This window comes from Tamandua tetradactyla, chromosome 15, assembly GCF_023851605.1.
Source record: "Tamandua tetradactyla isolate mTamTet1 chromosome 15, mTamTet1.pri, whole genome shotgun sequence".
NCBI classification, from domain to species: domain Eukaryota; kingdom Metazoa; phylum Chordata; class Mammalia; order Pilosa; family Myrmecophagidae; genus Tamandua; species Tamandua tetradactyla.
Window position 1 is genome coordinate 49969874 of NC_135341.1, and position 27965 is coordinate 49997838.

At 43.1% G+C, this 27965-nt stretch overlaps 1 protein-coding gene across 1 annotated transcript in view; it reads right to left on the reverse strand.

The window, feature by feature from the left end:
* The window catches only part of ITGA9 (integrin subunit alpha 9), a 447613-nt gene that overhangs the window by 327512 nt on the left and 92136 nt on the right, over nucleotides 1-27965 (reverse strand). Inside the window, exons 14-15 of the mRNA XM_077129816.1 lie at nucleotides 27737-27891; nucleotides 19988-20148 (exon numbers count right to left, since the gene is read on the reverse strand). Of these exons, the coding sequence (XP_076985931.1) occupies nucleotides 19988-20148; nucleotides 27737-27891 (316 nt within the window). The remainder of the gene's footprint in view (nucleotides 1-19987; nucleotides 20149-27736; nucleotides 27892-27965) is intronic.

Genomic DNA, 27965 nt, shown 5'->3' on the forward strand with positions numbered 1-27965 from the left:
CCTCTTCAATATCTGTACTGTCTAGTATAGTAGCCAGTACCTGCATGTGGCTATTTAAGCTTAAGTTTAAATTAATTTAAAGTAAAAATTCAATTCCTTAGTGGCACCAACTATGTTCACATGTGGTTAGTCCCACAATGTCCATGTTGAACAGTTGAAATGTAAAACATTTTCATCATCGCAGAAAGTTCTGTTGGACAGCACTACCCTATACTGTGAGGGCAGGAAAGATGTCCAGCTAAATCTCTGACATGTTTCAACCTCTCTTAAGATTTGGATGGTCAGTGAATTTTAAGTAGGAAGTCATTGAGTGGGACCCTGGAAAGCTCTTTAAAGAGGTATTAATCACATGGAAGGAGCCTTTTTGTCCTTGTTGTATGGAAAACAGACACAATGTTTGGAACTCAGCAGCCACTTTGGGAGCATGAGGCAAAGGCGCATTCTTGTTCTTGGAATGTCTCAGAGGTACATTCTTCTTGTTGGATTTTCCCAGAGCTCACTTTTTTGTCCCTTTCTCTTCTCTATCTCCTACTTTTCCTTGGTGATTTCATCAAATCTCATGAGTATAAATTCAATATATCTGCTGATGACTCCCTAATATATACCTCTAGCCCAGACCAGTACTCAAACTGCAGACTCATATATACATATCCCCACTTTAATGTCTAATTGGTCCCTTGAACTCAGTAGGACTAAAAAGAAACTCCTGGTCTTCCCCTTAGAACCTGCTCCACCTGGAGACTTCCCCATTTCAGTTGAAGACAACAACAATGGCCACTCCATCCTCCTAGTGGCTCAGAGTCACCTTTGACATCTCTTTCCCTCATACCTAACAAACAATCCTTCAGAGGTCCCTTCCGGATCCACCTTTAAAGTGCATGCAAAATTTGGCCACTTCTCACCCTCCCTACTGCTACCACCCCACACAGAGCCACCAACCTCTTTTCTCTGGATCACTCTAGTAGCCTCCTAACCATGTCCCTGTTTCTATCCTGCCTCCTATGATCCATTTCAATACAGAAATCAGAAGCATCCTTTTAAAATGAAAGTCAGATCACATCATTGCTCTGCTCAGAACCCTCAAGTAACTCACCTCTCACTGAGAATAAACCTCAAGGCCCATGGCCTGAGAGACCTGACATCATCTGCCCTCCCCTGGCCTCCTCCCCCTCCCACTCTCTCCTCACTCTGTTCCAGCCATACTGGCCTCCCTGCTCCTCCTTAAACACCCACATACTTGAGGGCCCTGTCTGGACCCTCTCCCCCCAGGGATCTACTTTGTTCAGGCCCTCCCTCCTTCAAGTCTTGGCTCAAAATGCATCTTCTCAGTGAGGACACCCCGACCACCTCAACCCCTGAACCCACTTCTCAATCTGCTCCACCTTTGTCATGGTCAGGTTCATGTGTCAACTTGGCCAAGTGGTGGTTGGGCAAGTGCTGGCTTGTCTATTGTGATGGGGACATTTCATAGAATTAAATCATGGTCATGTCAGCTGCATCCACAGCTGATTCCATTTGTAATCAGCCAAAGGGGTGTGTCTTCTGCAATGAGTGATGCTTAATCTAATCACTGAAAGCCTTATAAGGAGATTTCAGAAGACACAGGCTCTTCCTGTTTTGGCGGGTGAGCTTCTCCTGTGGAGTTCATCCAGACCCTCCATCGGAATCATCAGCTTCACAGCCTACTCTGCGGATTTTGGACTCTGTGTTCCCACAGTCATGTGAGACACTTTTATATTTGTGAGTGTTCCCTGTTGATTCTGTTTCTCTAGAGAACCCTAACTAATACAACCTTGCTCTATTTTTTTTCTTTTTTCCATAGCCCTCATCACCTTCGAAACCACTTTAATTTCCTTCTTTATTATTCTGTTGGTGGTCTCCCTCCGTGGGAATGTAAACTCTGAGGGGGAAAGACTCTTTCTCTGTTCCTGGGTGGAGCCTGAGCATATAGTAGGCACTCAATACACGCTACTTGAATAAATGAAAAGTCTAGAGAGTCACATTCTTGAGCCACTGAACTAACACCAGCGACTTCTCTTCCTCCAGAAATCTCATTATGTGAGAAAAACTAATCTTTATGTGCTTAAGCTCCTGTTGTCAGGGCTCAATTCCCGGCAGCTGAGGGAATTCCTAGTGGACACTGCTGTGAAAGCCAAGCATATTGTTTTATTCTCAGATTGCAGTGAGAACTGGGAAACTACTTGCAGATACTATGGTATTCGAATCCCTACTAACAATCTCGTTTATGACCTTCCGAGAGCCAGCCAGAACCTTGCTTTTTTGCCCTAGGGAGGTGATGAAGCAAGTAATACTACTATATAATCACCTCCGTCTTCAACTCCTGAAAGACCACTTTTGGAGTCTACAACTGAATTGGGAAATCTGTGTTGAAGTAGGAGTTAAAATGTATATCTACCCTTCTGTACTGCTGGAATATATATTTTTAAATATAGAGGACACAACAATGTTTCTATGATATTCCCACAGAAAACGTATACCCTGAATCTAAATCATGATGAACAAACCCAAACTGAGAGACATTCAATAAAATGATTCACCTGTACTTTTTTAAAATGTCAAGGTCACAAAAGACAACGGTTGAACATTTGTTCCAGACCAGAGGAGACTAAAGAGACGTGGAAACTGAATGCAACACATGATCCGAGATTTTCTTTTGCTATGAAGGACATTATTAGGACAACTGGTGAAATCTGAATAAGGTCTACAGATTAGAATTCATTTCATTTCCTGATTTTTCAATTTAAATAACTGTGCTATGGTCATGTAATGGAATGTCTTGGTTCTTAGGAAATACACACTGATATATTTAGGAGTAAAAGAGTGGATATCTGCAACTTACTCTCGAGTTAAAAAAAAAAAGTGGGGGGCTGGCCACAGTGGCTCAGCAGGTAAGAATACTTGCCTGCCAAGCCCAAGGACCCGGGTTCGATTCCCGGTACCTGTCCATGTAAAAAAAAAAAAAAAGTGGGGATAGACAGACTGAGAATGACAAAGTTAATGTGATAAAATGCTAACATTTGAGGAAGCTGGTCAAAGACTACACGGGATTTCTTTGTACTATTCTTGCAACTTATTTTACAAAACTGAAGCTTTAAGTTTAAAAATAAAACTTTTACTATAAAAATATACACATTATATTATACAAAGAAAGGGCAGTCTATTTGTCAAAGCTTTCCTCAAGTCCAGATTAATTTCAGTGCATCATTTTAACAATTTTTTGTTTATTCCCAACCACTTCAGGTCATTCAAATGCTCACTGAGAAAATGCCTCTCTCCTTAAACGTCCTTAAATATATTCTTCCCAAACCGAGAAGAAAAAAGATTATGACCTTAATATGTTGACCAAAATAATGTTATTTTCTTTAATAAAATAGGCAGAAATAAAATCTCCAGAGAGGTATAACCTCTCATCCATGCAACAAGGCTTCGGGGGCTGGGCCTCCTCTCTTTATGATGGATCATTCTTTATGATGGACTTAATAACGTGCACCCAGAGGTTGTGGGGACAATGGATGAAAGAACGAGTGGGAGAGTTGAGGCATAGTGGATCTGAGGTTCTCAGGGGTGTCTACATTCTTTTGAATTTATGCATGATAATGTGTTGGGTTACTGCTTTTGTCTCTAAAATTAATTATAGGTATCAGAGATGTGATTATAAAGGATTACAAAAAAGTGTTCCTCTTCCATGATGAATTGAATTGTGTACCACAGTTTGGACATGTCCTTGGTTTAGGTCCACATTTTGGTGGTGCAGACCCCTTGTAAATCTCTTTAGGATGTTATTTCAGTTAAGGTGTGACCCAGCTGAATCAGGTTGAGCTTTAATCTGGCTTACTGGAGTCCTTTCTAAGCAGAATGCAAATCAGATGGGAAAAAAAACTACCGGGGTGGAATGGGGGGCAGCCAGAAGCAGAAAGTCAATGGAACCTGGAGGACAGTGGGGAAGAGTTTGTCATACTCATTGCCGTGTATCAGAAAAACCAAGGAACCCCAAAAATTGCTGGTCAGAAGATACTGAACATGGGAGGAAGCAAGCTTTCCAGCCTCTAAAACCATGAGGGGTCTGCACCACCAAAATGTGAACCTAAACCAAGGACATGCCCAAACTGTGGTACACAATTCAATGACTTCAAAAGAATGTAGACACCCCTGAGAACCTCTTTTGTTGCTCAGATGTGATGTCTCTCTCTCTCTCAGCCAATACAATAAGCAAACTCACTGCCCTCCCCTTCTCTATGCAGGACATGACTTCCAGGGGTGTAGACCTTCCTGGCAATGTGGGACAGAAATCCTAGAATGAACTGGGACTCAGCATTAAGGGATTGAGAAAACCTTCCTGACCAAAAGGAGGAAGAGAGAAATAAAACAAAATAGTGTCAATGGCTGACAGATTTCAAACAGAGCTGAGAGGTTATCCTGGAGGTTCTTCCTATGCATTATATAGATATCACCTTTTTAGTTAAGGTGTAATGGAGAGGCTGGAGAGAACTGCCTGAAACTGTAGAGCTTTGTTCCAGTAGCCATGTTTCTTGAAGATGACTGTATAATGATATAGCTTTCGCAATGTGACTATGTGATTGTGAAAACCTCGTGTCTGATGCTCCTTTTATCTACCTAATCAACAGACGAGTAAAATGTATGGACTAAAAATAAATAAATAATAGGGGGAACAAAAGTCAAAATAAATTTAGTAGATTGAAATGCTAGCAATCAATGAAAGGGAGGGGTAAGGGGTATGGTATGTATGAATTTTTTTCTGTTCTTATTTCTTTTTCTGAATAGATTCAAATGTTCTAAGATACGGTCATGATGATGAACATACAACTATGTGTTGATATTGTGAATTATTGATTATATATGAAAAATGTAATGATCATATGGTAAGAATGTGTTTGTACATTGTTATGAGGAATAAAAAAAATAAAGCAAAAAAAAGAATGTAGACAAATCCAGTGTATAGGGGTAACAGCACTTAGGAAGTTGTCTCTGAGCATGAGCACTTTACCCACAACAGCCACACTATATACAAAGTACAAATAAGTTTATGATAAAACCATTAGAATGCCAATGCCGTAGCTACATGTTTACTTACTGTCCTTGCTTCAACAACAACAACAAAAAAGACATGAGGTGAACAAAGCCACTGGACCAGAACAACTGTGCTTTTCTTTGCTCATCATAATGCCTCCTGTGGCCGAAGGCTAAGAACACTTCATTCCTCCAAAGGAAGAAATCAATGGCCCAAGACGTTCAGGCTAAATGGTGCCCATGGTGGACATGAGTTCTCAGGTGGAGTGGGCACCACGCCTCCCCCGACTTCTCTCTCCAGATATGCACAGTGCGGCCTCCCAGAGGAGGGGTCACGGCAACCCACACTCAGGGGGTTCACTTCCTGTGTAGACTCAAAAGCCCAGGCTCTAGCTTCCTTGGTGCCATCCATGTGACCAGAGCACATCATATGATCTGCTTTACAAGTGAGCTGGGTGATGGAGGCTTTCCCTATATCAGTTCTACTTTCCCTGTCCTTCCCTCTTCCATTGCCCTAATTCCTAGTACCCCTTTAACAAACACTGTTAAAAGCCACCTGTGCTCCCTGCAGACCTGGAAAGCCTGCCAAAGGTACAAAGCTAACTGCTGCAATGAAGAAAAATCTCCCCAGCTTTCCTTAGGTACCCCCAAGGACAGAGTCCTTGTCCATTTGTGATTACTGAGAAGCGTGTTCTCTGCAGGAGATCACCAGGGCCCCTTGGAGCTGCCTTCCCGGTCACCCTAACAAGCCTTTGACCAGAACACAGCTGGATGGGGACATTTTATGCCTATTCAATTGCATCTGCTTGAATGGGGCTATCCCCCTTCCCAAGGCAGGTTCAGAGTCTTCTAAAAAGGGTCTCTGAACCACTTCTAAAGAGAGTCAACTAAGACGAAAATTCTACAAGTTCCAGATGAAGTCAGGTTGGAACTAACATTTAGAAGATACCCTGGACAGATTAAATAAATCAAAAATAGCCTTTCAATCGAATACTGTGCAGACGTGGAAGAGGACAAAGAAACTCTAAATGCAATACAGAATAGTTTCCAAGATACATTGTTTTAAAAATCAGCTTGAGATATGATTTACATGCAATTACAAGTACCAATTTTAAGTGTACATTTTTATGAGCTATAATAAGTCACATAATGACTGCCATAATCATGATCTAGAATATCTTCATCACCTTAAGAAGTTTCCTTAGCCTTTTGGAGGCATCTCCCATCTCTGATCCCTGGTCCCTGAAAACCACTGATCTGCTTTCTGTCACTTTAGTTTGCCTCGTCCAGAACATCATATAAAGGGTATATAAATGCCCTTCTTCTTTCACTTAGTACAACATTTTTGACCTTCTTCTGTGCTGTTGTGTACATAAGCAGTTCATTCCTTTTTCTTGCTCAGTAGTGTTCCATTGTACAGATGCATCAAAATCTGTTTATCCATTCCACTGCTGGACATTTTGAAAGAAAAAGGTGAAGACTGAGAGAATGATCAGATGACAGGGAGGAGTTGTAACTGAGAAGTTAGAATTTAACAAATGATTTTGACTACCGACTCATTAAATAGATATTTCTTTGTGGTTTTTAGTGTATTAGAATAGCCAGAAGGAAGCATCTGAAATTGCTGAACTGTAATCTAGTAGCATTGATCTTTGATAATGACTATACAACTATATAGCTTTTATCTTGTGACCGTGTGATTATAAAACCCTTGTGACTGACAACCCCTTTACCCAGTTTATGAGTAGATGAGTAATAAAATAAAGACATGCACAAAAAAGAAATAATAATAATAATAGGTTGGGAATATGGGGAAAAAATACCCCTATGTACTATGGACAGTAGCTAATAGTACGACTTTAATAATCTTCCATCAATTATACAAATTTAACTACTGTTAAAAAAAAAATAGTAGATAGGAGGGGCCAACATGGCAGCTTAGCAATGTGCGCGTTTTAGTTCGTCTTCCAGAACAACTATTAAATAATCAGAAACAGTACGGAACAGCTCCCAGAGCCACGTTAGTGACCGGACACACAGTGTACCCCAGTCTGGACCAGATGGATCAGCTGCGAGCCTCCCCAAAACCGTGAGGTCCACACCCATGGCGGCCGGCGACCCTCCCCCACAGGAAGCTTCCCAGACGGAAAGGAAAGAGACTCTAAACCTGGTCAAGGTGGAGGTCGCTCACTGGGCTCACCGAAAAAGAGGAAAGGGGAGGAAATGGAGGTTTTAGTGGCTGTGTTTCTACAGAGACTTCGCAGCCTCTGGATTCAGGGACTTCTCGGGCTGCAACTGCCCCAGGAAGATACGGGCTGCTTTCAGGGCTGTCTCCCGCCTGTACCTTCCCCAGGGGAGAGGGGAAGCCCAACTCAGGTGGAATCCCTCCCTCAAGGAATTCAGACCTCAGGGCTTGGTAATTTGAAGCCATTAAAACCAGCCTACAACCTCTCCTCTGTCTCCACCACGCCCCCAGCAGGGAGAGTCTTCCAAAGTTAAAAGTGCCGCAACATCTTTTGCTGGTGCAACCCGCAGGAAGACATGCCACATACTGGGCAGGATAAGAAAAACAGAACCCAGAGACTTCACAGGGAAGTCTTTTAACCTGCTGGGTCTCACCCTCAGGGAAAACTGATGTAAGTGACTCCATCCCCCGATAGGAGGCCAGTTTAGTCCGGAAAACCTGGCTGGAGTCTATAATACCTACATAGACCCTCCTAAGGGTGGGGAGGGAAAAGGCACCATACAAGCAGGGCAAAAAACAAGAAAACAAAAACTGAAAAATTATCCTCTGTTAAACAAAACCTAAGCTAGAGGTCCAGAAAAAGCTGAACTGAAGGTCAAAGAACAGATAGACAACAAATTCATCTAGCAAGAAAATCCTAGGTAAGAGAAGTGAAAGCAATCTCCAGAATAAACTAATTAAGGTAATTAAATGTCTAGATGCCAGCAAAAAATAACAAATCACAGCAGGAAAACTGAAGATATGGTCCAGTCAAAGGAACAAACCAATAGTTCAAATGAGATACAAGAGCTGAAACAACTAATTCAGAATACATGAATAGACATAGAAAACCTCATCAAAAACCAAATCAATGAATTGAGGGAGGATATGAAGAAGGCAAGGAATGAACAAAAAGAAGAAATGGAAAGTCTGAAAAAACAAATCACGGAACTTATAGGGATGAAAGGTACAGTAGAAGAGATGAAAAAAACAATGGAAACCTACAATGGTAGATTTCAAGAGACAGAGGTAGGATTAGTGAACTGGAGGATGAAACATCTGAAATCTGATGAGAAAAAGAAAATATAGGGAAAAAAATGGAAAATATGAGCAGGGACTCAGGGAACTGAATGATAATATGAAGCGCACAAGTATACGTGTTGTGGGTGTCCCAGAAGGAGAACAGAAGGGAAAAGGAGGAGAAAAACTAATGGAAGAAATCATCACTGAATATTTCCCAACTCTTATGAAAGACCTAAAATTACAGATCCAAGAAGTACAGTGTACCCCAAAGAGAATAGATCCAAATAGACGTTCTCCAAGACACTTACTAGTCAGAATGTCAGAGGTCAAAGAGAAAGAGAGGATCTTGAAAGCAGCAAGAGAAAAGCAATCCATCACATGTAAGGGAAACCCAATAAGACTATGTGTAGATTTCTCAGCAGAAACCATGGAGGTGAGAAGACAGTGGGATGATATATTTAAATTACTAAAAGAGAAAAACTGCCAACCAAGAATTCTATACCCAGCAAAATTGTCCTTCAAAAATGAGGGTGAAATTAAAACATTTTCAGACAAAAAATCACTGAGAGAATTTGTGACCAAGAGACCAGCTCTGCAAGAAATACTAAAGGGAGCACTAGAGACAGATACGAAAAGACAGAAGAGAGAAGTGTGGAGAAGAGTGTAGAAAGAAGAAAAATTAGATATGACATATAAAATAAAAAGGCAAAATGGTAGAGGAAACTACTACCCAAACAGTAATAACACTAAATGTTAATGGATTGAACTCCCCAATCAAAAGACATAGACTGGCAGAATGGATTAAAAAACAGGATCCTTCTATATGCTGTCTACAGGAAACACATCTTAGACCCAAAGATAAACACAGGTTGAAAGTGAAAGGTTGGGAAAAGATATTTCATGCAAATAACAACCAGAAAAGAGCAGGAGTAGCTATACTAATATCCAACAAATTAGACTTCAAATGTAAAACAGTTAAAAGGGACAAAGAAGGATACTATCTACTAATAAAAGGAACAATTAAACAAGAGGCATAACAATCATAAATATTTATGCACCGAACCAGAATGCTCCAAAATACATGAGGCAAACACTGCAAACACTGAAAAGGGAAATAGACACATCTACCATAATAGTTGGAGACTTCAAATCTCTCATCAATGGACAGAACATCTAGACAGAGGATCAATAAAGAAACAGAGAATTTGAATATTACAATAAATGAACTAGACTTAACAGACATTTATAGGACATTACACCCCACAACAACAGAATACACCTTTTTCTCAAGTGCTCATGGATCATTCTCAAAGATAGACCATATGCTGTGTCAAAAAGCAAGTCTCAACAAATTTAAAAAGATTGAAATCATACAGAACACTTTCTCAGATCATAAGAGAATGAAGTTGGAAATCAATAATAGGCAAAGCACCAGAAAATTCACAAATATGTGGATGATCAATAACACACTCTTAAACAACCAGTGGGTCAAGGAAGAAATTACAAGAGAAATCAGTAAATATCTCGAGGCAAATGAAAATGAAAACACAACATATCAAAACTTATGGGATGCAGCAAAGGCAGTGTGAAGAGGGAAATTTGTTGTCCTAAATGCCTATATCAAAAAAGAAGAAAGGTCAAAAATTCAGGAAGTAATTGTGCACTTGGAAGAACTGGGAAAGAACAGCAAACTAACCCCAAAGCAAGCAAAAGGAAAGAAATAACAAAGATTAGAGCAGAAATAAATGAATTTGAGAACATGAAAACAATTGAGAAAATCAATAAAACCAGAAGTTGGTTCTATGAGAAAATCAACAAGATTGATGGGCCCTTAGCAAGACTGACAAAAAGAAAAGAGAGAGGATGCAAATAAATAAGATCAGAAAGGGAAGAGGAGACATAACCACTGACTCCACAGAAATAAAGGGGGTAGTAACAGGATACTATGAACAATTTTATGATAATAATTACAACAATGTAGATGAAATGGACAACTTCCTAGAAAGGCATGAACAACCAACTTTGACTCAAGAAGAAATAGATGACCTCAACAAACCAATCACACGTAAAGAAATTGAATCAGTCATTCAAAAGCTTCCCAAAAAGAAAAGTCCAGGACCAGACGACTTCACATGTGAATTCTACCAAACATTCCAGAAAGAATTAGTACCAATCCTGCTCAAACTCTTCAAAAAAATTGAAGTGGAGGGAAAGCTACCTAATTCATCCTATGTAGCCAACATCACCCTCATACCAAAGCCAGGCAAAGATAATACAAAAAAAGAAAACTACAGACCAATCTCTCTAATGAATATGGGTGCAAAAACCTCAACAAAATTCTAGCAAATCGAATCCAGCAACATATTAAAAGAATTATACATCATGACCAAGTAGGATTCATCCCAGGTATGCAAGGATGGTTCAACATAAGAAAATCAATTAATGTAATACACCATATCAACAAATCAAAGCAGAAAAGTCACATGATCATCTCAATTGATGCAGAGAAGGCATCTGACAAAATTCAACATTCTTTCCTGTTGAAAACACTTTAAAGGATAGGAATACAAGGGAATTTCCTTAAAATGATAAAGGGAATATATGAAAAACCCACAGCTAATATCATCCTCGATGGGGAAAAACTGAAAACTTTCCCCCTAAGATCAGGAACAAGACAAGGATGTCCATTATCACCACTGTTACTCAACATTGTGTTGGAAGTTCTAGCCAGAGCAATTAGACAAGAAAAAGAAATACAAGGCATCAAAATTTGAAAGGAAGAAGTAAAACTATCATTGTTTGCAGATGATATGATACTATATGTCGAAAACCCTGAAAAATCCACAGCAAAACTACTAGAGCTAATAAACGAGTACAGTGAAGTGGCAGGTTATAAGATCATCATTAAAAAATCTGTAGTGTTTCTATACACTATTAATGAACAATCTGAGGGGGAAATCAATAAATGAATTCCATTTACAATTGCAACTAAAAGAATAAAATACTTAAGAATAAATTTAACTAAAGAGACAAAAGGCCTATACAAAGAAAACTACAAGAAACTGTTAAAAGAAATCACAGAAGACCTAAATAGACGGAAGGGCATACCGTGTTCATGGATTGGAAGACTAAATATAGTTAAGATGTCAATTCTTTTACAGATTAAATGCAATACCAATCAAAATCACAACAACTTACTTTTCAGAAATAGAAAAACCAATAAGCAAATTTATCTGGAAGGGCAGGGTGCCCTGAATTGCTAAAAGTATCTTGAGGAAAAGAAATGAAACTGGAGGTCTCACGCTGCCTGACTTTAAGGCATATTATGAAGCCACAGTGGTCAAAACAGCATGGTACTGGCATAAAGATAGATATGTTGACCAATGGAATCGAATAGAGTGTTCAGATATAGACCCTCTCATCTATGGACATTTGATCTTTGATAAGGCAGTCAAGCCAACTCACCTGGGACAGAACAGTCTCTTCAATAAATGGTGCCTAGAGAACTGGATATCCATATGCAAAAGAATGAAAGAGGACCCGTATCTCACACCCTATACAAAAGTTAACTCAAAATGGATCAAAGATCTAAACATCAGGTCCAAGACCATAAAACAGTTAGAGGAAAATGTAGGGAAATATCTTATAAATCTTACAATTGGAGGCGGTTTTATAGACCTTGCACCTAAAGCAAGAGCACTGAAGAAAGAAAGAAAGAAATGCGAATTCCTTAAAATTAAACACTTTTGTGCATCAAAGTCTTCATCAAGAAAGTAAAAAGACAGCCTACACAATGGGAGACAATATTTGGAAACGACATATCAGATAAAGGTCTAGTATCCAGAATTTATAAAGAGATTGCTCAACTAAACAACAAAAAGACAGCCAATCCAATTACAAAATGGGAAAAAGACTTGAACAGACAACTCTCAGAAGAGGAAATACAAATGGCCAAAAGGCACACGAAGAGATGTTCAACGTCCCTGGCCATTAGAGAAATGCAAATCAAAACCACAATGAGATATCATCTCACACCCACCAGAATGGCCGTTATCAACAAAACAGAAAATGACAAGTGCTGGAGAGGATGTGGAGAAAGAGGCACACTTATTCACTGTTGGTGGAAATGTCAAATGGTGCAACCGCTGTGGAAGGCAGTTTGGCGGTTCCTCAAAAAGATGAATATAGAATTGCCATATGACCCAACAATACCATTGCTAGGTATCTACTCAGAGGACATAACGGCAAAGACACAAATGGACATTTGCACACCAATGTTTATAGCAGCATTATTTACAATTCCAAGGAGATGGAAACAGCCAAAGTGTCCATCAACAGAAGAGTGGCTAAACAAACTGTGGTATATACATACGATGGAATATTATGCAGCTTTAAGACAGAATAAACTTATGAAGTATGTAACAACATGGATGGACCTTGAGAACATTATGCCGAGTGAGACTAGCCAAAAACTAAAGGACAAATATTGTATGGTCTCATTGATATGAACTGACATTAGTGAATAAACTTGGAATATTTTGTTCATAACAGAGACCATCAGGAGATAGAACTAGGGTAAGATATTGGGTAATTGGAGCTGAAGGGATACAGACTGTGCAACAAGACTGGATACAAAAACTCAGAACTGAACAACACAATACTCTCTAACTGTAATATAATTATGTTAAAACACTGAATGAAGTTGCATGTGAGAATGATAGAGGGAGAAGGGCTGGGGACATAAATGAAATCAGAAAGAAAGACAGATGTTAAAGATTGAGATGGTATAATCTAGGAATTCCTAGAGTGTATAATAATAGTGAAATGTACAAGGTACAATTTTAAAAATGTTTTTGCATGAGGAAGAACAAAGGAATGTGATTATTTCAGGGTACTGAAAATACATGGTAATTAATATTTTAAAATGTCACCTTCTGTGTGAGACTAAAGCAAAAAATGTTTATTTCTTACAAAATTTATATTTTGACTAGAGCATTTCCTAATATAACTTATGTAGATAGTTTGATTGAATGCCATAAGTACTTGGAATCTCAGGTAGGACATGAGATTTTGCTGGTTTGTCCTGAGTGATGCCCTGATGAATCCCAGAGTGATTCGATCAGTGAGTGGAAAAGTATCTGCAAAGCCCCCTCCGGGGAGTGGTGAGAACGGGGAGAAATTCAACTTCCCCAAGTTGAATTCTTGATATTCTCGCAAGCAGTGTGGACAACCAAAGCTATAGGCAGAGCCCCCAGTCGTGGGGTTTGTTCACATGAAACTTAACCCCGCAAAGGATGGTCATGTCTACTTAAAATTTAGGCCTAAGAGTCACCCCCAATAGATCCTCTTTTGTTGCTCAGATGTGGCCCCTCTCTGCAGCCAACACAACGAGCAGTCTCACCACCCTACCCCTCTCTATGTGGGAAATGACTCCCAGGGGTGTGGACCTTCCTGGCAACGTGGGACAGAGATCTTGGAATGAACGGAGACTCAGCATCAAGGGATTGAGAAAGACCCTAGAATGAGCTGAGACTTAGCATCAAGGGATTGAGAAAACCTTCTTGACCGAAAGGGGGAAGAGGGAAATGAGACAAAGTGTCAATGGCTGAGAGATTCCAAACAGAGTCGAGAGGTTATCCTGGAGGTTATTCTTATGCATCAAGTAGATATCAAAAAAAAAAAAAAAAAAAAAAAGTAGAATTACAAAAAAGTGCTACCATCAACTGTAAAAAATTTTCCACACCAATGCAAGTGTTGTTTGTGATGTGGTGTATGGGAATCCTGTATTTTATGCATGATTACTCTGTGAACTCACAATTCCTCTAACAAAAAAAAAATTAAAAGAAAAAGGTAGCTGCACAACAGAGTGTACACAACGTTCCACCATTTGTGTAAAACAAAAAGAGGCATACACACAGCTTTGGATATTTATTGACAGGATCTTACAAGTTACTCAAGAAATTGGAACAGTGATTGCCTTTGGAAGAGAAACTGGATGGCTGAGAGACTTCCTTTCTTTGGCTATCCTTTAGAACAATTAAAGTTTTTAAATTATGCTCATAGACTGCCAATTCATAAAGTAAAAAATAAATGAAATTTTAAGAAGACCTACACTTAAGGTCTGCACCCCTTTTTCCCAAATCCTGCAACTTTTTTTCAGCTACTTCTCTGACTTATCAAGGTGACCAAGAGATTCAGCATGTTATTTTCCAGATAAAAGATTTACTCTTTTTCTTTCTCCACCTCCTTGCACAGAAACCTTATTTACTCCAACTTCACTTCCCTCCTTAACTATTCTGCTTCTCAAACATAAACAAGGAAAAAGAAAAAAGTCCTCCAGTGCTTCTCAACTAGGCATTCAGTGGATCTGAATATTCTGCAAACTCACAGAAGATGGTGACTGAAGCTATTGTCCTGAGGGATTTTGCTGGATGTGAAATGGAAAAGAACTAAAATACCTGGGCAGAGCCCAAAGCCTGGTGGCCAGTGAGACCTTCGTGGGCCAACTGAGGGTCTGCTCTCATGAGCCACGGAGGGGCAGCTGCAACTTAAGATTCAAACTCCCTTGAAAATCCCTTAAGGATTAAACGAATAAACTCATGAGAAGCCAAAGTACTTTTATATTCCCTTGTCTAGCCTGGAGTCTCTAGTATTACTACATTCATCCTGGTTTATTGGGTTCTCTTGACAGTGCCTGGCACATGGTTCTGCTCAGGAAAGGTTTTCTGAAGGCCTCTAGATGGTGTCCTGGTTCTCATGGGGGGTGGGGGTGGGGGGGGCATAGAATGAGACAAGTGACCCCAGCCTTGGCTTGCCTGGGCTTATCCCTGGTCCCTGCATCAGATCAAGGCAGTCACCATGATTTTCTGGATCCGAAGAGGCTGCATGTTTGTCCGTCATGCACCTGTTCTCACATAGGTTTTGTCTTCTCAAGATGTGGGGCAGCATTTGAGGATGGAGCACAACTATGCCTCCAGTAAATACATGTAAACCAGAAGACAATGGAATAACGATGGGACACCCATGTTATTCTTCAGGGCAGGCCATACAACCAAAATTCTCTTTCCTGTCATCCTATGCCATCACTTTCCATCAATAGGTTCAAGAGAGGTGAGCAGGCTGCAATCCAGATGAGATGCTTTCTGTGACCTCACACTCCAGCCAATCCGACCAGTCACTCCAACAAGGTTCAGTCTGACTAGCATTTATGCTGTGCCTACTATCTGCAAAGCAGAAGCAGAGCACCATGGAATTCTCTCTCAGTAGAGAGAAAGAACACATGGATGGGTGGCATTCTCAGGGCCTAGGACCGTGGCCAGCACTGAAGATGTTCAATATCTGTCATCTGGCTGAGCTTTGAAGGACATATAAACATTGGCAGGCAAGATGGGGTGAAGCTATATGCAATCAAAGCAGAGAATGGCTAGGCATTCCCAGATGGGACGCACGGGGTGATTCTCAATGGCACAAAGGCATGGCTCTATCACACGAGTCACATATTTGGAAAGTCATTCCCCAGCCCTTCTTATTACATCAGGAAGACGGTTCCATTGTAGTGTCAGTACATATTTAATACTACTCCAGCATTCAATATGTTCCCTTTTTAACACACAGCGGGAGTGTGTGCCTCTTCTTACACTTTGGCAAATAACGAAATCCAGTTTTAATTCAATGACATTGTTGTGACTTCAGTGTTCTGTTTTTAGCATGCAGCGATTGGTTTTCTCCCTATGGGAGTGTATACAATTTCTGTTTTAAATTATTTTATTTGAGGCATAAAGTTGGTTGATTTAAAGAAAAATATGAACTCAAATATCACAGGAGATGCATCATGATGACAAAATATGACAAAAAAATCACACAGCTGGTACGTGGTTGTGTATAGAAAACAGACTGAGCCAAAGATGACTAAAGTGCCAGAGGCCCTGGTGTGAGCACAAGAACTAAGGTAGGGAAGTGTGAGAGGCACATTCCAGATGAAAAAGCGAGTCCACCCGGACAAGATCCTGGGATACTTGTGCTGTGGTGGTTGAAGATGAGGCTAGAAAGGTAAACTGAGGCCAAGTCGTGAGAGCCTTGAAGCCCAGGGGAGGCATCTGGACTTTCACCTTTCACCATGGGGATCCACTAGAGGTTTCCAGCCCACATGTCTAACAGAAGGGAGCCCATGCTCCAGACAGAACAGAATTAGGGGAAAAGGGAAGGTAAAGCTGGACATGTGGACTCTGAAGCGGGCAAGCCAAGGGTGCATCTGAAACTACCTCAGTTCTACTTTAACTGTATCAAGAACTGAGAATGTGGGCTGGTACTCCCAGGAGGATGTAGTTTATCACAAAATTATTACCTCCTCAAAGCCCCCCCAGGCTTGTGCTGGGAACAAAGATTGGTACAACATATTTAGCCTAGGAGGCAGGTGTTAGCCAAGAAGTCTTCTACGATATAGACACTTATCACCATATATGGAATGAAAACTTCTAGGGAAAAGGGAAATTTAAAAAAAAAAAGGATTGGAATGGGCTTAAAGAAAAAATACCTAAAGATAGCCTAAACAAAACACGCCCAGCCCCTTACACGTTGCCTCATCGTCTGCAAGCCATATGGAGTGCAATAAGCCAGAACGCTTTTATTTATCTTCCTTGACTTGTCTATAAAGCAGAACGCCAGCCATGCTAGAAAGCTCCAGCTGCAGGAGAGGCTGCCTAGTGCTTTCACAGCCCTGACCTACACCTCCCAGGCCCTGCTCTGCCCTGCTGCCTGCCAGTATCCCCACCAGCTTTGCTGCCTGCCTCACCCCCCACACAAGCCACTGCCTCCACAGCTGTTTTCCCACAACTGGATAAGCCACAGGTCACGCCGGTTGCCTCCTTGGCCAGCTGGGCCCCACTGCAGGCAGCTGGCCAGCCCCTCAGCCCTCGTACTGGCTGGTGTGCTCTGCCATTCCTTCACTCGGGTCCTCTGATCCCAGCCCAGATGACAACTGGTAGGAAAAAGATTTCCTCTTGGCTTTAAATCATCAGCCACCTTGAGCAGTGCCCAGCAGGGATGTAGCTTCTTGAATCAAAAAGGCCTTAGAGGTGTATGCCTCCCTGGTGGGTCCCACCACCTTCATCTCCTTGCCTGAAAAAATTGCCAACTAATAATTGTATCTATATATCTTCTATCCCAGTGAATGTGGTACGAGCTCACGAAAGCAGGACTGCTTTCACGCGCTCCCTAAAACGGTCTAGGTAATCACGTAGAGGTTCTATGCACACCCTGCCCTCCTGAGCTTCCTAACCTCTTCTGACCACTGTCTCAAGCTGTCTTCTTATCAGTCGTGTTTTGATTAAATGGAGAAGTGAGGCTTGTAGGGTAGAGGGATATCAGTAGAGCTGGCAATAAAATATTACTCAGGATACCCAGTTAAATTTGAATTGCAGATAAACAGCAAAATTTTTTAATATAAGTATATCCCATGCATAACGTAGGCTATACTTATACTGAAAAAATAAATCCTAACAGTTCATCTGAAATCCAGATTTAAATGGGAGTGCTATATTTTATCTAACAGCCCTACATATGGGGAAATAGCAGCACTGACCCTTGGGTGGATCTTCTCTTCCCCGCTTAACCCTCAGAAGCTACCACCATGCCTTATTGCTGCTCCCGCCGTGCCCTGTGCAGAGACCTGCAGGATCCGTGTGGTCCCATCTCGCAGCAGACACCCCTGCTAGCCAGAAACAAAGGGCAACTTTCCAGCCAAAGCAGAAGTTGCAAAGAGCCCTGAAGGAAAGCCCTAAAGGAAAGCATTCATGGAACAGATCTGGCAGGAGGAAGCCCAAGGAAAGATGCCTTGTCCCCAGCAAGTATGGAAATCATGCAGAGGCAGCAAAAGCCTGTGAGTATTTGGGTGGGAGGCTGTCCTAGGCAGCCCTCACACCCCAGGGGCACCCATGAGCCAATGTAATCTAAAACTTAGAAGGATGGGTGGCAGTCAGCTTAACAGGAGCACAAATCACTTTATAAATGGCCTTCACCTGGGGCCTTGGGGCAGCTGGTCTGGGCAAGCCCCGGCACGTGGCCTGCCTGGGCATAAGACTACCCAGTCACACTGAAAATCATCTCAGGGGTATGAGTCCTGGGCTCTGGGCCAGACCCAGCGCCCATGGATGTGTGGTGCATCTCTCCTTATAAACCCTGGAAGCATCTAGAGGCAGCTGCTATTCTTCTGCCTTGGTACTAACAACACAATAATAGAATGATACTTCATCTCCAATCTGTGGACTATTTTTTCCACAGCCAGCAATCCTTAGGCTATTAATATTAGGTTGAACTATATGAAATTGCCATTTCTGTAAGTCAAAAAATGTAATATTGGCAACTGCATATTGCCCAACTTAAAAATAATAAAACTGAGACTGTGTGATTGTGAAAACCTTGTGTCTGATGCTCCTTTTATCTACCTTATCAACAGATGAGTAAAACATATGGAACAAAGATGAATAACAGGGGGAACAAATGTTAAAATAAATTTAGAGTGAAATGCTGGTGATCAGTGGGGGAGAGGGGTGGAGGGTATGGTATGTATGAATTTTTTCTGTTTTCTTTTTATTTCTTTTTCTGAATAGATGCAAATGTTCCAAGAAATGATCATGATGATGCATATGCAACTATGTGATGATATTGTGAATTACATATATGTAGAATGGAATGATCAAAAGTTATGAATGTTTGCATTTGTTTACTGTTGTTTTGGTATTTTAAAAAATTTTTTTAATTCACAACAAAAAATAATAACAACACTGAACACCTGCTATGTGTCAGACTCCGTGCAAGATTCTTTAATTATATTCATCTTGTAATTCTGAATGCTGACGACCACCATTCAGGGTAGGTGTTACCGTGCCCATTTTAGAGATGTAGACACTGAGATGCAGAGAGGCCAAGGTGCTCATAAGCTGATACAAGGCTAGGTTTGCACAGCTTCAAAATCCTCATGTGTCCACCCACTACCACACAGCCTGGAACACAGGGGTCCTTCCACCTCCCGTGTTCTCTGGCCCTGTCTGCGGACTGACAGTCAACCATTCCTGCAGCCTCGGGCATCGCCAGGACTCCCACCCCGACAGCACCTGCCTGTACGGAGGCCATTCTGTGGCTAATCAAAATCTGGCCTCCTGAATTAGCAGCAAAGTATATTTAACAAACATTCTTAAGAGGAGAGAAACATTTGAAAGTTTACTTAGAGTAAAAGGGATATAGGGTCAAAAAATGACACCAAAAATAAACAGAAAGTAATCAAGGGAGAAAAATCAGGTCCAACCACTTTTAAAATACCTTAACTGTGACCAGGAGCTAATGTGTAGTGGACCACCAGAAGGCATCAGGCACCGTGTGATCAAGCATCACTACGGACCTAGAGGATGTGCTTTTAGGGCTCTCCTCTGAGAAGATTCTTGAGCCTCATAGAGGAGATGGTCACTGGCCTCCTGGCTCACCATAACTCCCTTCAGAGGCTGGGACCAGTTCAGTTAGATAAATAAAAGGGCTTTCAGACTCCAGTTTAAAAGAAGAAGAAAAGGATATCCTTCTATTTATCAAATAAAATTTTGGAAGTCAAAGGATAAGTAACACAACAAAAGACATTCTCACTGGTTCCAAAGAACATCCGCAGAGATCCAAGTTGACAATAAATAAGAGGAGACGACTGACCTTCACGTGGGCCACATAGTGGTGGCACGTCTCCTCCATGTGGACAAGCTGTAGCTTCTCCGTGACCTGACCCACAGTCTCTCCCAGCAGCACAAAGTAGACCCTGGGCAGCTGGCCCTTCTCCTTTTTGGCCACATCAGCTGTCAGAACATAATTTAGGCCTGCCAATAAACAAGAGGTCAAGATGTCAGCCAGGACAGACACCCAGCAACAAGGTCACCCCCACTCCCACCTTAGAGGTGCTTGTCTTCCACTCCCAGGACCACATTCACATCTCACACGACACCTCGCCCTCCACTCCCCGGAGGACAGCAGCTCCAAGCCAAGGCCTTCTCAGAGACAAACATGGTGGCCAGCAAGCTCACAGAATCTAGAGAGAAGCAAGATGCCACCCGCCTTTTGAGCTGCTCTGTGTGTCACACTTCATGGCTCTCCTGGTTCGATACTAAACCTCAGAGGTTAACAACTGAGCCACCAATACACATGTCCACCATTAACTGTACCCAGCATAGGCCTCTATTCTGAAAAAAACAGGCAGCATGGCAAGCCTATACAGTACTACTAGAGGCTGCTGAGGTCTTCTAGGCTCCATGTAATATAGATTCCTAGAAAGCAATGTGAGGGACACCCAGTACCAAGGGAGTGATGGCCATGACGGTGCATCTCGGAGATGCTGAGTCACGTCCCATAGCTGTGCACCAATGTGGTTTATGAGCATCACTATGTAGGATGCACTAGTGCAGGCCCAGGGATACATCAGTGATCAACACAGGTGAAAACCCCTGCCCCCATGGAGCTTGCATTCAGGGAACCTCAGATGAAGGCTGAGGGTGATACTGTTCCGAGGTAGCTGAACGTACTGATGGAACATTTTGTGATGCCACCCATTTCAACAGAAGTCTGACCACAGTGGAGCCTGCACGGAGGTCCACACCAGAAAGAAACTCTCATCACCTACACCCGAGGTGTAATGCCGGCTGGTAGAGCCTACTGAAACACAATCTAGGAATTTAAAAAGACAGGTGCAATATAGACTGCATTGGTTCCTTGGATAAACCCAAAAGGTTTCACCATCATTATCTCAGAATCTGTTGGTAAATACCTAACAATGTGTTCTATATAAAAATAGGGGTTTAGCATTAATAGACCTATTTCACTGCTTCTCTGTGTCACGGAATCCCATTTCAGAGGTCAGTCCCTCTGTAATAACTTAATTTTTAACTGATTTGTGCAATCAGGGGAATACGGCATTTTAATAGTGACAGTATAGGAACCTTCCATTCCTACAACAGCCAGATGAGGTTGCTGAGCAGTGGAAAAGCAGATGACCTACCCCAGCCCATCTCCACACACCAGCACCAATTAAAAAAGAGCCATCCTAGGCCTGCTGACATTTAAGCATGTGAAGCCCTGAACAGCTATGGCTTTTAATAACATCAAAAGGGATCAACTCCCAGGGAAGGTATGAACAAGAAGGGAAGAAAATGACAGGGGAGGGATGGCGCTGCAGCCCAGGGCATATTTTTGAGCCCTCTCATGGCTTTCCTGGGCCTCTGCCATCTCAAGGACCTCTCCATGCCAAGCCAGCAGATTCCCGGTCAGCAAGGCCGAGTCTGCCTCAACTTGTTTATTTCAGCAAACAGCTGATTTTCAGGGGAAGGCTGAGTCACCAGGAGGGACCCACAGTCTGGATAATCCCAGGAGATATTAGGAAGAGAAGAGTGCATATGAAAAAGTGCTTCAACCAAGAAAATATAGAAGCCTAACCAATTGTTAAACACCCTCTCTGATGGGGACAACAGCAGGAAATAGGGAGACTTATAGGATGCCAAAGCTTTAAGGCCATCCTAGGGACCATTTAGCCCCAAACTCATTTTTTGGATAAGGGAACTGAGGCTCCAAAAAGGGAAAAGGCTCACTCTAAGTCAGACAGCCAACCACCACACAGCCAAATCTGTCTCCCAGCCTCTGGTGCCAGGCTCTTCCTATCACACTGTGTTTTAGTGCATTTCCCATATTACCTGACCAAAGACAAATGTTGACTCATCAAACGGCTGCAGAGATCTAGAGCTGGACCCTGGCAGATTTACTTTCTACTGACCACACATACCCTTAGCAACAGCCAAATAGTTAGAAAGAGTAAAATGTACAACTGCAGTGAATACCCAAGTTCTGCTTGCCAAAATCAATGGACATTTCTGGAAAATGAGCCAGTGGACCTGAGGGCTAAACTGACGTGGGACAGTAGCTGCTGACTGGGGTCTCCGTGCTGCTCCAGCCCCACCTTTCTCCCAGGTGAGAGCACTAGCACTCCTCTCCCTGAGGAAGGGTGGTCATGGGGAGAACAGAGGCTTGGGCTATCTTGGCTGAGATGAGCCAGCAGAACGCAGAGACGCCTGGGCAGAAGTGAATACAGGAGGATACAGCAGATGCTCTCGGTGCCCCACATGTATCCTCTTGGCTTTTACCATGTCTCTGTGAGCTCCAGGCCAATGTGCAACTGCCAGCACCTGTGTCCTTTCTGGTGTGGGCTTTCACTGGTGGAAACAAAGTCCCTGGAGCAGCCCTCAATCACTGCTGCACACCACCTCCCTCACCCCTCAGGTGGGGTAATTCTGAGGGGTGTTCTACACTGAGTCCCAGTGGTCCCCAGCAGCCCCCAGGGCTAACCTGCTCAATAACACTTCCATCATTTGGCTGCCTTCCCTCCCTGTCCCACTGGCCCACTTCCCCACTGACACTTCCTGGGATCAGCGCCTAAATAAACCATGTGCACTCGAATTCTTGTCCCGGGGTCTGTTTCTGGGGGAACCCAAATGAAACAGGTAAAGGGAAGGAAACCAACTTTCAACGTGTGTCAGATGCTGCTGTGGGTACTTTAGGAACACCCACTTCAATCCTCCCAAGCCTCATCTCACTACAGGATTCATGAGCCAGAATATTCCTTCCCCAACTCAAGGGAGGAGAGAAACAGTTCATAGTAATACCTCAGCTGAAGACAAGGCAACTGGCATCCGCTCACAGGCGGGACACGTGCACACTGACTCATCTACCTACCAAATTTTTCTAAAATGTCCAAAAATATATGCAATCACAGGCAGACCGAATTACTCAACTCACCAAAGGCAATCATTTTGGAAGCATTTCATCGCGAGAACTGCTTGAGTAGGGCTTCTCCTTGATTTAACACTTAACCTGACATTTTACATTATCCCAAAAGAAGTCAGCCCCATATCAACTCTTCCAGAAGAAAGAGGGCCCCCACCATGTGAGACACTGCCTGAGGAAGAGTCTCATGGCTGCCAGAGTGGCAAGAAGAAATGCCGTCCATTCTGGATCCCTGAGCCTGTTTTAATTAGCACCCCCAAGTGTGCCTGAAGGGAAGTCCCTAAGGAGCAGAGGGGATGTCAGGGAAGCAGCCCGTCCACTGGCCTGGGGGTCCTGGGAGGAGGGTGCAGCAGGCTGGAGCAGGCGGCCACCCCTAATGCAAGCCAGCCAGTCCACGTCCTGGGAAGGGTGCTGGTTCTGATTAGGGCCTGCTCTGAACAGCACATTTCACATCTTCAGGTTTTCCCTCTGGCAGCTCATATCCATGCCATGTTGAATGATGTCATGTTGATGGAAAAGCTGATCAGCCCCAGAGTAATGCTTTCAGCCGCCCCTCTTCCCTGCCCCCAGCTGGTTCCTGAGGGCCCCTGCACAGGCCTGGCCCAGGATGGAGCCAGCTGTCTCACATCAACTCCAGCTTTGGCCTCTCCTAGCCAGTTTTGATTCATTCCCATTCTCCTTCAGAAAGAGATTTCAACTGTGAAATTGGACTAAGAAAGTCTCCTTCCAGATTTACTCTGAGGTTCCCTCAGAATTTCCCAGGAGGGAGGGGGTGTGAGGATATTTCCACATTACTAGCTTTCCTAGACTGTCTCCCCCAACCCCCACTGCCCCAAAAAAGGAGGTGGTAACTACTAGACACAACCCCATTCCTCACATAACAAGGAATCTGCCTCATTGCCCCATCTCCTTACTCCCCTAGAGACTGGAGGGAGTGCGAAAACTCTCCTGAACGGAAATGCACCCCTCAAGCCAGAGGAAAGGTCTCTGGGCAAGTTGCCCAGTTTCAATCCCATTCTTGCTACTGGCTCTGGTGACCTCAGTGCTAGCTGACAGGGCCTGGACTCCTGCTTGTCCAGGCAGGGCAGGAACCCCAGTTCTTGTGCACAGCTTCGCCAGGCCATATGAGAGCCATGGAAACATGGGCGGGGGTCACAAAACACAACCTCTTAGGGTTCATCTCCTCCCGGTTTTTGTTTAGCACTTGGAGAGAAAGTGCAAATCCAGAATTGTCCACTCAATTCTCAGCCTCCAGAGGTCACCGAGCAAGTTTAGGCTTCAGCCTGGCCAGCAAGCGGGGACAGCACTGCCCTGTGGGTAAGATGGGGAGCCCCCTTAGGCTCAGAATACACCTCCCTGACTTACAACAGTCAGGAGGCTCCAAGGAGCCACAGGCTGCACCCTGGGTTGAGAATGACATGATTAATAATAGTAGGTCTTGTTTTGAACTAGTGAGTGCAATATGTTGTAAACTTATTTTGCGGGTGAGCCCACTGTCAGAATTGGAATTCTCAGCCCATGTTCCTAGAAGAGGGAACAGGCGTGCATCTGGTTATTGTTTTTGTCTCTCTGCAAGTTCCTTGAGGTTGGGGACCCTACCTGTCCTGTTTACTCTGGGCACAGGGCCAGGCACCATGTTATAAGAGCTTCATAACTACTGTTGAGTGAATGAACAAACAGGTGCCTCTGTAACTCCATGTAACTGGACACTTTCTGTGCTGGTTTATTAAGCTGTTGTCTCTCTGCTGCAAAAGGCCCCTTCTGCGCCTTCTGCTATGATGCTGGGGCTGCTCTGCCAGGCATCCCGGGAACAAAACCACCAACCACAGGGTTCCTCTGTAGCTGCCAGTAATGGGAGTAATGAAGGCTCACGACCCAGAGAACCAGCCGTCGGCCCCTAAGGCAAAGACCTGGGGGATGACCCACTGGTGGGTCTGCAGGAGTGTAGAGGATGTCTGGACTCCCAGAGGTGCACCCACCCTCTGCTCTCACATGGAGACTGGGGATCTGATCTTTGACCATGCAGAGCCATAGGGCTGTTCCCTTCCATGATGAGCTCTGGGCACACCCCATCCATGAGTGGACCCACCCAGCTGCTTCACAAGCCACATTCACCTTCACCAGATTTCCATCACATGTCCAAGATGGCTACCCATTTATCCCACCCCAAACTCTCCATTCCACCACCAGCTCGTTTGTGACAGATTTCCTCATTTCTTCTATTCCTGAGATGACTGAGATCCCGGGATGCCAATGGAAGAGACAGAAAAAAAAATGCCAGGATGGTTAATTTTGTATATTACCCTGCTGATACCAAAATTTTCCAGTTACCATCCTCTTTAAGCCTTATTATTAAATATCTGTTGGAAAACATCCCCTTAGAGTATAAAGGGATGTTTGATTTCATCAACAAATACATGTGGCAGATAAGAAAGTAACTGCAATGGGAGGGTGCAGTGTGACAAATATCACCCACCCTTCAGCTGATGGTGACATTAGCCAGGTAGCTTCACATTATCCATGAGGTCCAGTCCTATATGTCACCCAACAGTCTGTCTCTTCTTTTAAAACCCAGCACTCCCAGGGCCATGGCTGAACCATAAAATTCTAATTCTGCCCAGTGGTCAACAAAAGGCTGATGCCTGATGTGCAGAGAAAGGGCTGCTGGTCTGCAGCAGGTATGAGGAAACATCAAATCTTCTCCTTGCCCAGCCCGCAAGCCTTGAAGCCAAGGGTGTGCCGTACCATTGGCCTTTGCTCTGAAATCATTCTTGCTCAAGGTTGCATCTTTGTTCTCCCCTGTTCCTGTTAGAACAATTTACCCCACTTTCATCACAACAGTGTTTAAAATGTAGTTAAAGAGTTGGGAGGTTGTCTATAGCTCTTCAAGATCAAAATAGTAGAACTCTTTGTAACTTCCACTAGAAGCTCTGTGAGGGCAAGGATTACATTTCTATGCCTGACACATGTAGACATTCAATAAATAGTTTTTGAGTGAACACATAAATGAACTATCAATTGCTTGTTTTTATTTAGAATTCCAGAAGAGCTCTGCTTCTTTTTATGTGCAAGCAAAATTCATCTGCAATTCAATCATTCTTAAAAAACGTTTTTTAATGGAATCCAGCTACATCATGAGCTGGTATATATGAACACTATATAATTATATGGAGGCACACAAGTCCTGGGACCATCAAGGAAGCTTGTTTTCCTAGAGACTAGAGTGTCTTAATTGGGGAGGTGATGAGAAACAGCTGTTGTTGGAAAGCACATATAAATATCCTTATATCAGAATTCAACTCCTCGTTTTACCAATAGCTGTATGATCCTGGGCAAGTTTCTTCCTCACACTGGGCCGCATGCAAAAATTTTGTTAACCCTCCTTCACTAACCAATTCCCAAGATCACGGAATATTTCTATTCAATTTTTTTAAGTTCTAAGCTCTTCTAAATAGAAAAGCGATCTATATAAACAAGTATAAGGTCTGATCATTGAGGCTATTCAATCCCCCTTGAAGCTCAAGATAAAATGTCAAGGAGACAGTTAACCTAGAAGGATGTGCAAACTTAAATAACGTGGAAACTTCAAGGTGCACCCGAAGAATGAACTAACATGGGTAACAATGTTTCCGCCTAGGTAGGTATGTGTGCACTAACACGTGTGCTCCAGAGAAGTGCCTCTCAAGCTTAAATATGCACACAAATCCCAGGAGGATCTTGTAAATTTGGATTTTGATTCAGCAAATCTGGGGAGGGCTGAGATTCTACACTTCTAACGAGCTCTCAGTTGATGCTGATGCATCACATTTTGAGTAGTGAAGGGATTTACTCATGACCTTAAAAATGTCTAAGAAAGTCAGTGCCCAGGCCCTTATTGGTGCTTTCATTTTCCCCAAACTCTACTTTCTATTATGAAATCAGTTTTTCAGGTTAAAAACAAGGCATCTATTAATCTGCACAACTACTCCAATTCATTTCATTCAGTACCCCATGCTCTGATTTCTAATCAACACCAATCTCTATTTGGTTCTTGGGGCTTGATCCAACCTCCGGAGCTGTGCTAGCAAGTTGATGCTTTCTAATCATAGAAATGGCAGGGGCAGCTGCCACTGCCCAGGGCAAAGCCTGCCTCTTTCCATCTGTCTGACTGAACCATCCATCCTTGATTTCCAATGCCACACCTTAGGGCATAAGCCCTCTGGCATCTGGCTGATGCTACTTAAGGGAGCCTCCAAAGTCCTTGCCTTTTCTGCATGGAATACTCCACAAGGGTCAGGCCATAGCCACTACAGTGCCACAAATCAATGGGACCTATTCCACTCATGGCCCAGTGAGGTTTCAGCCTGGTCCACATAAATTTGGGGAAAGGATGCCTGGGGTCATACATTATTTGTCCTAGATCTGGAGGTTGTATTCAATTGGGAAGACATTGATAAGCCAGAAAAGAGAAGAGGAAGAGCCTCAGAGGGAAAGGAACATCTAGCCTGCAGGCCTGCTGCCTGCAAAACCAGCCACGATGCACAGCAGGAGGGAACTTCAAGAACATCCCACAGCTGCCCACCATCCCACAGGCGAGCAGAATCCTGAAATGCAGAACTCCAGCAAAGATGGGTATCCTGAGTCCCACTCAGGGCTTCTCACCTATTTCTCCTGGAACGTGCTTGCCATGGAAGCTAAAGCAGGTGGTGACGTTCAGGCAGTTCACAGGTTGCTGTCCATCATGACACTGGGGTGCTGTGATGTTGATGGAGCCTGGGAGGAAGATGGAGATGTCCACTGTGATGACAGGTCTTGCCCTGCAGGTCAAGAGAGGAAGGTAACTTAGTACTGTTGAGATGCAGCTCAGCAAAATGACACTGACAGGATAAAA